Source organism: Lontra canadensis, unplaced genomic scaffold (assembly GCF_010015895.1).
Source record: "Lontra canadensis isolate GAN:19392208 unplaced genomic scaffold, GSC_riverotter_1.0 scaffold328, whole genome shotgun sequence".
Classification (NCBI taxonomy): Eukaryota; Metazoa; Chordata; class Mammalia; order Carnivora; family Mustelidae; genus Lontra; species Lontra canadensis.
Window position 1 is genome coordinate 65,837 of NW_022631322.1, and position 12,444 is coordinate 78,280.

General features: G+C 41.6%; 1 protein-coding gene across 1 annotated transcript in view; it reads left to right on the forward strand.

Annotated features, from left to right (window-relative positions):
* The first annotated feature begins 11,795 nt into the window (after positions 1–11,795).
* LOC116862788 (protein FAM91A1) overlaps positions 11,796–12,444 on the forward strand; it is a 40,604-nt gene continuing 39,955 nt past the window's right edge. Inside the window, exon 1 of the mRNA XM_032850187.1 lies at positions 11,796–12,107. Coding sequence (XP_032706078.1) covers positions 12,036–12,107 — 72 coding nt within the window. The 5' untranslated portion in view covers positions 11,796–12,035. The remainder of the gene's footprint in view (positions 12,108–12,444) is intronic.

The following is a 12,444-nucleotide window of genomic DNA, read 5'->3' on the forward strand; positions in this document are numbered from 1 at the left end:
TTGTGCTAAGTATTATTAGTAATAAGGCAAAAATACATTTATTTAGGGACACCTGGGTGGCTCAGTCAGTTAAGCGTATGCCTTCAGCTCAGGTCATGATCCCAGGGGTTCTGGGATCTAGCCCTGAGTGGGGTTCTGTGCTCATTGGGGTGTCTGCTTCTCCCTCTCCCTCTGCATGCTGCTCCCCCTGCTGGCACACTCTTTCTCTCTTTCTCTGTCAAATAAATAAATAAGATCTTAAAAAAATACATTTTACATGTATTTTACATAGGCCAGACCCTATTCTAAGCACTTTATATTTGTTTGTTTACTTAAGCATTGCATCAACTTTAGGAGCTAGTTACTATTATTTTCCCCAGTTTTACAGATGGGGAACCTAAGGCACAAAGTAGTTAAACAACCAGAGGTCGCTCAGTAAATAATCAAATGAGAATTTGACTCTCTCTCCCTGACGACTGTATCATTAGGGTGGTTGTGGATTTCTGTACAATGATTGCACTGAAAATCTTCAGAACTGACTTGGGATTTACAATCTGAAATTTGCAGGTGAATGCTTTTAGAGCACTTGCTTTTGTGCCAAATGGCTTGTTGTCTAGGGGACAGTTCTCAGCTTTGGCATTATTGACATTTTGGGCCACATAATTCTTTCTCTGTGTGTGTGTGTGTGTGTGTGTGTGTGTGTGTGTGTGTGTGTGTGTAAACACGTGGTGGGGACTGTCCTATGCATATTAGGACAGCATTCCTCGCCTCTACCCACTAGAAACCAGTAGTATCTTCCCTAGTCATGACAACCAAAAACATCTCCGGAAATTGCCAGATGTCCCCTGTGGACAAAGTTGCCCCTGGTTGAGAACTTCTGGTCTAGAGAATTCTGAACTCTCTCAGTGAGGAACCCAGAAATAATTTCCAGCAGGAAGCAATGAGATGACTAAGCAGTTCGGGTATGTTTTCTTTCGAATTCTTGCATGGTATTCATGTCATTCTTTCTCAATAGCAGGTGTGTCTCATTTGTCATATCAGAAATAAATACACAGTGCCAGCTTGTACCAGTTACCATTTTTTAATGCCATGTGTGATAAACCTTTGTGTTCTACTTACAAAATGCACAGCCAGCTTCTTATTTTTCTAGAATCCAGTGGCTGTATACTTGGCAGGAAACTGCAAGTGATCTCAATCTCTTTAAACATTTCTTTCCTTGACTTGGTGTGTGGAATTCTTTGAGGGGGGTTCTCTGTGAAAATAGGACAGATTATAAACTAGGTCCATTTGTTTATTCATATTTTATTGATTTACTTTTTGTTTTTTTTTGTTTAGCTTTTTTGTTTTTTAGTATTTTAAATACAAAGATCAATATTATGATCGTGATATATTAATATATCATAAAACACTGAAGAGCTAAAGAAGGACGACTCTTCTCTTAAATGGGGTTTCCGGTCATTAAATCACTGACATCAGGGTTTAGCAAGAGTGTCATGCAATCCTTTTTATTTTAATGTGCTCTGGCCTCCAACAGTATCTTCCATATCATCTCTTGCCAGCCAAAACACCTTCCCCTCCAATCCCTTAGGATCTACTTAGGCAAAAACTACCTCCTCTGTGATTGCCTCCAGAATCCTTAATCAGAAGAGCCACTTCCTTCCACTAGACCTTTTATTATTTTATACCCATCATTGTGTTCTCCTTTATGTTCTGTCAAATTAAGTACCTGGATTCTCACCCCTACGAGATGGCAAATCATTTAAAGGAAAGGATCATGCTTTATCTGTCTCTATCCCAAGTACTTAGCATAGTTCTTTACACATAGAATATTTTTCTTGAAAGACTGTATCCTTTTGTTAAATTAGTATTTCTCTAGAATTGGAAATCAATATTTGGCAGCGAGACAAAATCAATTGGTAACTCTATTTCTGTCATTGGGCTGCAAGAATCAGGAGAGTGGTTAAGATCTGGGTGTGGAGTCTTCCCATCTCTTCCCCTTATTAACAGAGAGAGAGAGATCTTCCTTTGGGATTTTATTTAGTCCCAATTGTTACCTGTTCTATGTTTCTTTCACATTTGGGAATTAATTGCAATCTTTCATGTTAATTTCATCGATCAAATCCATGAAGCAATCTTGCCCCCTCTCCTCTGTTAGCCTGGATCAGGGTTGTCTGCTTAAAAGAATCCCACAGAAACTTAATCCTTCAAAGGATTCTCCTAGTTCCCTTTAGATCCAGGCCCTTGGTAGGTCATGGTTTGGTTTTCTAAGTTATTCCACTTTCCTAGTGACCCATGGAAACCTGCCATGCTTCTCCTTGTGACAGGCCCTGCCGTTGCTTGTTATACAAGGATCTCAACATGTAGATATTGGCACTATCTTGGAAGGCAGATAGATAGTGAGGGGCGATCCCTCCAGCTCCGTCTTGCTCCTTCTTATGTTCCATGTGCAGAAAAAAAATTGTGGCTGGGGTGCCTGGGTGGCTCAGTTGGTTGAGCAGCTGCCTTCGGATCAGGTCATGATTCCAGGGTCCTGGGATCGAGCCCCGAATCGGGCTCCCTGCTCAGAGGAGAGCCTGCTTCTCTCTCCCTCTGCCTGCCTCTAAGCCTACTTGTGATCTCTATCTCTCTGTCAAAATAAATAAATAAAAATCTTAAAAAATAAATCGTGGCTCAGATTAAAGCTGGCAATTGTTTGGACAAAGAAAATGTGGCTATTTGGTTTTCAAAGTTATACTTAATCATCCTCATACCCTCCCCCACACTGGGTAGTGTTGGGGGTGGGGAGTGGGGCTTTAAATCTACTAATAAAAATGCTCTTAATTCAGCCTCTTCCTGATTAAGTACAGTCATTTCACTGGGGGACTGGATTCTATTCAGCAAATACTCTACCTTGAAGATTTCATCATCCCCCTCTGTTTCTCCTCAAGACGTGCCAGTGGGAACTAAAATAATTCAGAAAACGTTTCACAACCAAACCTCGCTTTCAAGACTACTTTCTCAGACTCAAAAATCCCATTTTTTAATTTCCAGTGGTGAACCTTGACTTTCTCTTTGCCTTTCTTTGTAATAATCCTTATCTTCTCGAAGACAAATGGATGATGTTGGCTTTTTAATTAAATTTTTCCTGGCTTTTGCTTTCCTGGGCCTACCTTTTACTGGGTTACATGGTTCATTTGGCTCCCTATTTAAAAGAAAAAAAGGAAAGAAAAGCTACTTAAAAGAAAAAAAAGAAGGAAAAAGAAAAAACAGTCACTGTGCATTAAAGCTTATACCAAGTCTAAGAAGACATGTCACTAACCACATTTAACTCTATCTACAGAAATTCTCAAAGAAAGAGAATTCCACATTTCTGCAAAGTGAGTGAACAAATGTTTACAAATACCTGAGCCAAGAAATAGCTGATTTTACATTGTTCTGCGATCAGTTTTAGTTGTAGCCAAGAAAGTATCCTATCTCTCACTCAAATATCATTAATAGAGATCATGAAGCAATCCCACTATATGTGAATTTAATCCCTGATCACAGTTTACACTAGTACATAAGCTCATATTTCTTGTTAGACCATCAAGAGATTACGTGTTGCTAAAGGTGTAAAGTTTGGATGACATAATGTAGAAGGAAATAAAAAATATTTCATTTCAGCTAAGTTCTAAACCACTGTGACAATACACCCAAAGAAGCTGAAAAGATCTGTGATGGGCCGATGCCCTATGTGTAACATGAACTCAGATCATTTCCACTAGTCCAATAGTGTGTAATTCTTTATTTCTCTCAGGGTTCTTCCAACAGTTATCAAGGGGTAGAGAAATGATTTCCTTGATCTACATGAATGTGGGATAGTTATTTGCATACTTCTTTGTGGTGGCTCAGTCAGTTAAATGACTAACTCTTGTTCCAGCACGGGTCATGATCTTTGGGTCGAGAGATCGAGCCCCAGATCAGCCTCCATGCTCAGTGAGGAGTTGGCTTAAGATTCTCTCTCTCTCCCTGTCTCTCTCCCTCTGCCACTCTGCAAACTTGCATGCTCTCTCTTTCTCAGATAAATAAATAAATCTTTAAAAAAAAGAAAAAAGCCTGGGACATACTGGGGGAATTATTTTGCATATGCGAAAGATTGTTTTAGTTGGCCATGGCATTATTGTGTTGTAGAGTTAGAAAGGACATTAGAAGTTATCCTTGTTCAGTCTCCTCATTTTACAAATTAAGCAAAGGCTTATTGAGTACCTGAGGCCCAAAGACACCTGATGAGTAGTTATCAACCCCTGCTGTGCATTCAATCACCTGGGCTCCAACTGAGGCCTTCTGATGTAATTGATCTGGTGTGAGGCCCAGGCACTGGTCATCTTAAATACTTTTCAGGTCATTCTCATGCTCCTAAAACTATCCTCTTCCCTCTTGTGTGTGTGTGTGTGTGTGTGTGTGTGTGTGTTTAAGATTTTATTTATTTAATTGACAGAGAGAAAGGGGGTGAGAGTGCAAGCAGGGGGAGTGGCAGAGGGAGAGGGAGAAGCAGACTCCCAGCTGAGCAGGGAGCCTGATGTGAGACTCGATCCTAGAACCCTGGGATCATGACCTGAGATGACTCTCTTTCCTCTGTTTAAAAAAAAAAAAAAATCTGCCATTGAAATCTTTTCTTCTGTATCTAATCCACATACTTAAATGAAGTTATCTGTGAGAAGAGCTCTCCAGATGCCTCCTCACTTCTATAGGCTTTCATAAGCTCCTCCCTTTGTCCTCTTTATTTTCCCAACCTCTTTTACAAAATAGAATTGAATAGCAACCATGGAAGTCACAAATCCCATTCACCCAAAATGCGATTTTACTCCTCATCATGGATGCTATGAAAATACTTTCGATTAGGGATAAACTATGCTTTGTAGCTGATGGACTTCCTGGCCTACTAAGAAGCAGACAACTTTAGGCTCAATGGTGACCTTGAGATTGTGCAAACCTCAGACAGATTACTGTCCCACAGTCCTCACTGCATCAGTTCCCAAGGAAGAAATGACAGTATTTGGTGCCATCAAATATGGGAGACAAAGCTCCAATAAAGAATTTCAAGGACTTTACGGCCTGAGAGATTGGTTTGGATAATGAAGGGACACCTGCACTCCAATGTTTATAGCAGCAATGTCCACAATAGCCAAACTATGGGAAGAGCCCACATGTCCATCAACTGATGAATGGATAAAGAAGACATGGTCTCTCTCTATATATATATATTCCATTATAATATTAATATTCCATTATATATTTAATATTCCCTACTAGATACACAATGAAATATTACTCAACCATCAAAAAGAACAAAATCTTGCCATTTGCAATGACATGGATGGAACTAGAGGGTATTATGCTAAACAAAATAAGTCAGTCAGAGAAAGACAAATACCATATGACTTTACTCATATGTGGAATTTAAGAAATAAAACAAATGAATATGGGGAGGGGAAATAAAGTAAAATAAGGTAAAAACAGAACAGGAAGCAAACCATAAGAGATGCTGAACTCCAGGAAACAAACTGAGGGTTGCTGGAGGGGAGGAGGGAGGAAGATGGAGTAGATGATGGGTGTTAAGGAGGGCACAGTTGTGACAAGCACTGGGTGTGATATGCAACTGATGAATCACTACATTCTATCCCTGAAACTAATAATACAGTATATGTTAATTAAATTAAAATTAAACTTAAAAATTTTTCAAAAGTCAATAGAAATGAAGAAGCAAAGATTTTTCAGGTTTTAGGTCTAGAAATGTTGTGTGAGATCAGCCTCTAGTGGGCACTTTAACTATCACAATGGCTCAGCATTTCAGTCATATGGCTTGATTTTGGAATGTTCATTTCCACACCAGATATGTCCTAAACACAGTCTGACTTCAGATGACAGAAATAGATTATTTTTGATATCAGAGACAAATATTATAATATCAATCTTTTGAAAGCTCTATGAAGAGGATCCCTCTGCCTCTCTACAACAGACTTGTGACTCTCAGTTGCTTTTCATCTTTGCAGAGGAAAGTCCTAGAAACTCCCTAACATAGAGAAAAATGGTCCCACATGTTTCTTGCCCCTTCCTGCTTCTCAATTTTTATCTCCTGATTCTGGAGTGTTCCAGGCACAGTGTCTGGATGAGAAGGTTTCCAGGTAGAGAAGTAGAGGAAAGCATTCAAGAGAGGATGTCTTCTATGTGGCATATTTAGGGAATTGCAAATGTCTTAATATTTCTGAAGTATATAATGCAAGAAAGGATGGACAGCTGGGTCTTTCAGTCTTTTTCTTTTCTTTTCTTTTTAACTTTCACCATAGAAGAATACAGAAATATTTGTCCACTCCGAAATAAAGGAAGTGCAGGTGGGATGGTTTTCATAACGGACAGTCTCCATAACAGAGGTGGAAGGAGGAGTGAAGAATGTGGCTCGTGGGAGAGCCCACATTCTCTCTAAGCCAGATTACCTGTCCTCTGCTTCACTGACTGGTGGGGGAAAGGGGGGTCTAATGCTGTGAGATTTTTCACATTTTTATTTTTAAATAGGTAACAGATCTGGGTTTATTTCAAAGTAAATGTTTTATTTTGGAACTCTTTCTTTCTTTTTAAAAAGATTTGATTTATTTGTTTGACAGACAGAAGGAGGGAGAGAGAGAGAGAGCACAAGCAGGGGGAGTGGGAGAGGGAGAAGCAAACTCCCTACTGAGCAGGGAGACTGAAGCGGGGCTTGAGTCCAGGACTCTGGGATCATGACCTGAGCTGAAGGTAGATGCTTAACCAACAGAACTACCCAGGCACCCCCTGAACTCTTTCTTTCTTTTTTTTAAAGGTTTTTATTTATTTATTTGACGCACAGAGAGAGAGATCACAAGTAGGCAGAGAGAGAGGGGGAAGCAGGCTCCCCGCTGGGCAGAGAGCCTGATATGGGGCTTGATCTCAGTATCCTGAGATCATGACCTGAGCCGAAGGCAGAGGCTTAACCCACTGAGCCACCCAGGCGCCCCGCTTTCTTAAAGTATTTTTCCATGAATTCCAAGAGGTCAGATTCTCAGTAGACTTAAATAAGGTTTATATCATTTAAAAATTGATTACATCTGCTGTGGTATAATTTAATTGTTTATACTTAAAGAAAATATGGGGAATTATATTTAGCATTACTTGTCATACCCATGAGGAGTTCCCAATAATAAGCAAAAGAAGAAATCTGGACATTTTAAAAGACTTTAAAAACAGTTTCTCTCCCGCTCTCTTTTTTGCTTATTTATAACAATAGATGTGAGCTGTAAGGATAGAAAGTTAAGAAATTTTAATGCAATTATAATTAGATTATTTTTTCTTTAATAAAGATTTTATTTATTTATTTGAGGGAGAGAGAGAGAAAGAGAGAAAGAAAGCACAGAGAGAGAGAGAGAGTGAGAGTGAGAGGGAGAAGTAGACTTCCCACTGAGCAGAAATCCTAATTCAGGACTCAGTCCCAGGACACTGAGATCATGACCTGAGCCGAAGGCAGATGCTCAACAAACTCAGCCACACAGATGCCCCTAGATTAAGTTTTTTCTATTGAGGTACAATTGATATATAATAGCTTATTAGTTTCCAGTGTATATCACAGTGACTCAATATTTTTATACATTAAAAAATGATCCCCACCATATAAGTCTAGTTACCATTTGTTACAATACTGTTGACTATGTTCCCTATGCTGTACATTACAATCCCACTGACTTACTTATTTTATGACTGCAACTTTGTACCTCTTAATCCTCATCATCTGTTTTGTCCGCCCCCCTCCCCCACTGGGCAAAACTTCCCCCCTCTGGTAACCAACAGTTGGGTACCTGTATCTATGAGTCTGTTTCTATTTTGTCTTGTTCATTTGCTTTGATTTTTAGATTCCACATATAAGTGAAATCATATGGTATTTATCTTTCTCTAACTTATTTCATAAATGCTAAAACATAATATTCTCTAGCTCAATCTATGTGGTCACAGATGGTAAAATTTCAGTCTTTTCCACGGCCAAGTAATATTCCATATACTGGCTGTTGTAAATAATACTACAATAAACATTGGAGTGTATATATCTCTTTGAATTAGTGTTGTTATTTTCTTCAGGTAAATACCCAAAAGTGGAATTGCTGGATTGCATGGTAGTTCTGTATTTATTTTTTGAGGAACCCCCATACTGTTTTCCACAGTGGCTGCACCAATTTACACTCCCACCAACAGTGCCCAAGGGTTCCCTTTTCTGCACATCCTCACCAACACTTGTCATTTTTTGTCTTTTTGATAAGCGCCCATCCGACAGGTGGGAGGTGATATCTCACTGTGGCTTTGATTTGCATTTCCCTGATGATGGGTGGTGGAGAGCCTTTTTTCTTTCTTTCTTTTTTTTAAGATTTTATTTATTTATTTGACAGAGAGAGATCACAAGCAGGCAGAGAGGCAGGCAGAGAGAGAGGAAGGAGCAGCCTCCCCGCTGAGCAGAGAGCCCGATGCGGGGCTCGATTCCAGGGTCCTGGGATCATGACCCGAGCTGAAGGCAGAGGCTTTAACCCACTGAGCCACCCAGGCGCCCGAGAGCCTTTTTTCATATGTGTGTTGGCCATCTGTATGTCTTCTCTGGAAAAATGTCTATTCACATTCTCTGTCCATATTTTAATCAAAATTCAAAAATTTTATAAAAATTTTTATTATTTTTCCATAGGTAAAATAAAACAATTTTAAAAGGTAACATATTCCAAGATACTTAAGATATAGTTCCGAGAGAAAAATGAAAGCTCTGCAATGAAAGTTTGTGCTCCCTTAAGATCGGATTTCACCATTCAGGCAATTCAAAATTAACACCACATAGTCCCCAATCTGATTAAGAAACGTTCACCAACAATTTAGAGAATCTGAAGAAGCCAAATGGGAAGAGAAAACTTCGCAGGTTTGCATGTACTTCTACCAGTAAGATAATGAGAATGATTCTTGAGAAGATAACCGATAAAGGCCGTGATAGCTATAACACACAGAACCAGTCATTCAGTAATTCAGGGTTTAATGGCATTTTTTTTGTTTTTGTTTTTTTCTTTCTTAGGCTTCTGCTTAAAATACAACTAATGAATCATTGAACACTACATCAAAAACTAATGATGAAAAAAAAACTAATGATGTACTACTATAGGTTGGCTCATTGAACATAATAAACAAACAAACAAATAAATAAAAGCATGGGGAAAAAACTCCAAACAGTATTCTTGATTTCTGCCCCTAAAGCTGATCCCGTCTAAATATAATGCCACTCTTACTTCTAACAAAAAGGCACAGAAAGTGGTACACGTTTTTCAAGAGGCTTAATCTGGAGGAAGAAGAACTAGCCTCCCTAGAGAAACTTCAAATGGTGATGAAAAGTCCCCCAACAAAGTAGAAAATAGACTTGTAAAATATGTTAGAAATTTTTACTGTGTGCTGCGCCTGGATTGCTCAGTCGGTTAAGCATGTGAGTTTGCTTTTGGCTCAGGTCATGATCTCAGGGTTGTGAGCTCGAGCCCTGCGTCATTGCACTCTACACTCAACAGTGTACATAGGATTCTCTCTTCTTCTCCCTCTGGTCCTCCCCGCTCACCACGCTTTCTGTCTCTCTTTCTCTAAAATAAATAAATAAATCTTTAAAAAATAAAATGTGAGTCCTCACTTATTCCAAATAATTTTTACTAAAATCTAAAATAAAAAAATTACATAAGAACTAAAATTCAGTTGAGATGGCCATGATTTAAAAAACCCAGCAGTAAAAAAAAAAAAAATACTGGAAGTTCATTGAGACTCAGGCACTAAAGATAGATTAACTTCAACTGTGACTGCTCCTATTTACCCACTGCCTTTGAGAGACTTTAAATACAATCATGTCATGTTCACAAGGATTTGACTGCAAATCACAGTCTATAGAGACCAATTTCTATGTAACACTATTTTGGAGTGCTAAAAAATTTTCAACTTCAACTGCTCAACTTCACAGATATCTGTTCATCTGAAATGTCTAAAGCATCCTTTGAACTTCTTTGCTCTGATGTTCCTTTTAGATCACAACACAAGGAAACCATTGGCAAAGGTTTCCTGAAATAAGCAAACATTTCCCCTATGCCCAGGTATCCCATGCCCCTGGGTCTCCCTAACGCTTAGGATCTATCTGATCTAGCAGGCAGGGAGCAAACTCATTTACCTTCTCCCCAATCTACTAGATGTGTTTAAAAATTACTTCCTAACAGATGCCTTATAATGCACTGTGCCTGGAATGTTAACACTGGTCTTTCTGTTTAGGCTTCTATTCTTCGGGAGCAGCAGGTTCCCTCCTGATGTCTTTGACATCATTGGTTGTGCCCATCAAATAGAATTCTTTGTTGCAAACAAGACTGACAAAATGAGCGAGGCGGTTGGACATGGAAAAAAAAGCTGAAACGGCAGCGATATCCCAGGTATCTTCTCTGTTGAAGCTCTGCCGCTTGAGAGCTTTTTGAAATGGTCATCTGTTATGTATCAGCTTGGAAAACTGCAAGTGCAGACTCCAGCAGGGAGGTCAGACTCTCTCCAGTTCACACACACCTGGTCAGGGAGCACTGGGTTCTTCAAGTAGACCCTGTACCTGGCACTGTGGACAACCCTACTGCATGGGCTCTTCTTGGCCAGGCTGGTCACTATGATGACCAGTTCCCTGTCAGATCGGCTGAGCTGGCCTGTTTCTTTGTTGCAGATGGCATTGTAATAAGCAAAGAAGGCTCTGAGTTCTAATGGCTGGTGAGACAACAATTTACATTTGGTAAAAATCCTGTCAGCGGTGACAGGACTCTGAGGGAGCGAAGCACAGACCTGCTGGCGCCCTGTTCGAAGCCAGGAGGCCTTCCTGCAGGTGCCTGCCCTCTCACAGCTTTTTTTTTTTTCAATACAAAGTCATAGAATTTCTTTCTACATTTTGGATATTAACGCTTTATTGGATATATGATTTGCAAATGTCTTCTCCCATTCAGTAGGCTGCCTCTTCATTTTGCTGATGGTTTCCTTTGCTGTGCAGAAGCTTTTAGATTGATGTAATCCCATTTATTTATTTTAGCTTTTGTTGCCCTTGCCTGAAGAGGCTGGTCCAAAAAAATTCTGCTGAGACTAATGTCAAAGACCTTACTGCCTATATTTTCTCCTAGGCATTTTTGGTTTCAGGGGTTACAGTTTTCAATCAGTTTTGAATTTATTTTTGTGTATGGTGTAAGATAGTGGTCCAGTTTGCCCAACCCCATTGATTGGAGATACTCTTCAGTGCTGGCTTTGCTTTTCCGCTATTTAAAGCCAGCTATGTGGACGCCTGGGTGGCTCAGTTGGTTAAGCGGCTGCCTTCGGCTCAGGTCATGATCCCAGAGTCCTGGGATCGAGTCCCACATTGGGCTCCTTGCTCAGCGGGGAGCCTGCTTCTCCCTCTGCCTCTGCCTGTGCTCGCTCGCTCTCTCTCTCTCTGACAAATAAATAAATAAAATCTTAAAAAAAAAAAAGCCAGCTATGACTTCCTCCCCAAGGAGGAATTCTTAGACATTCTTAGACAACTTACTCCAGTGCCTGAAACTGGAGAAAAGTGGGACATCCGACAATGGCAATGCAGACCCGAGAATTTATCTTTATTCATCCAGAACTGACAGGTGGAGCCAAACACGTGGGCAGGGGGCGGTTAACTCGGACTTGGCCTTACCACCTCCTTGCCCCGCCCCCTACAGTCTGGGGGCGGGTCAGGAGGCCAGTCAGTGCCCCGCCCCTCAAGCCTCGCGCCAGAGGGCGGAAGTGACGCAAGCCCAAAGCCATTTCCGGCGGGCCGAAACTAGGAAGAAACTTGGAGCTGCCTAGGCGCTCCTGGCAGGGTCTCTGTTCCTCCTGTGCCCCGTGGCCCGGCAGCGCGAAGCTGTCGGGATCCCTGGCCATGGGGCAGCCCCGGCCCTCCGCAGTGTGAGGCGCGGGGCCTCCCGCGGGCTCCCCGATAGGCCGAGGGCGGGCAAGCGGGAGGCGTCGTTCCAGCTGCGGTCACGGCCGCTGTCGGCCGGGCTCCCGGCATCATGAACATAGACGTGGAGTTTCACATCCGGCACAACTACCCCTGGAGCAAGTTGCCGGCCAACGTGAGGCAGGTACGGCCGGAATCTGGGGTCGGGGCCCCGCCCTGCCGTCACCTGCTCACCTTGCCCGCTGGGCCGGGGCTGCCCCTGGCGGCTGACTCCCGCTCTTCCCCCGCCGCGGTCTCGGGGCAGTAGTCCCGCAGGCTAGGGGTTCGGAGGGGACGGCTGTGGGGCCACAGGGGCAGGATGGGGCGGTTGGTAAATGGGATGGACTCGCTTGGCCCCTTTGCCTGTAGTCTCGTTAAAACCAGGCGCTGGGTCAGGCGCTTGCGACCCTTGATCTCCAGAACTTCAGGATGGTGGGGAATAGACGAGAAACAAGTGACTGCGTTACAGGAGGATAGCCGCG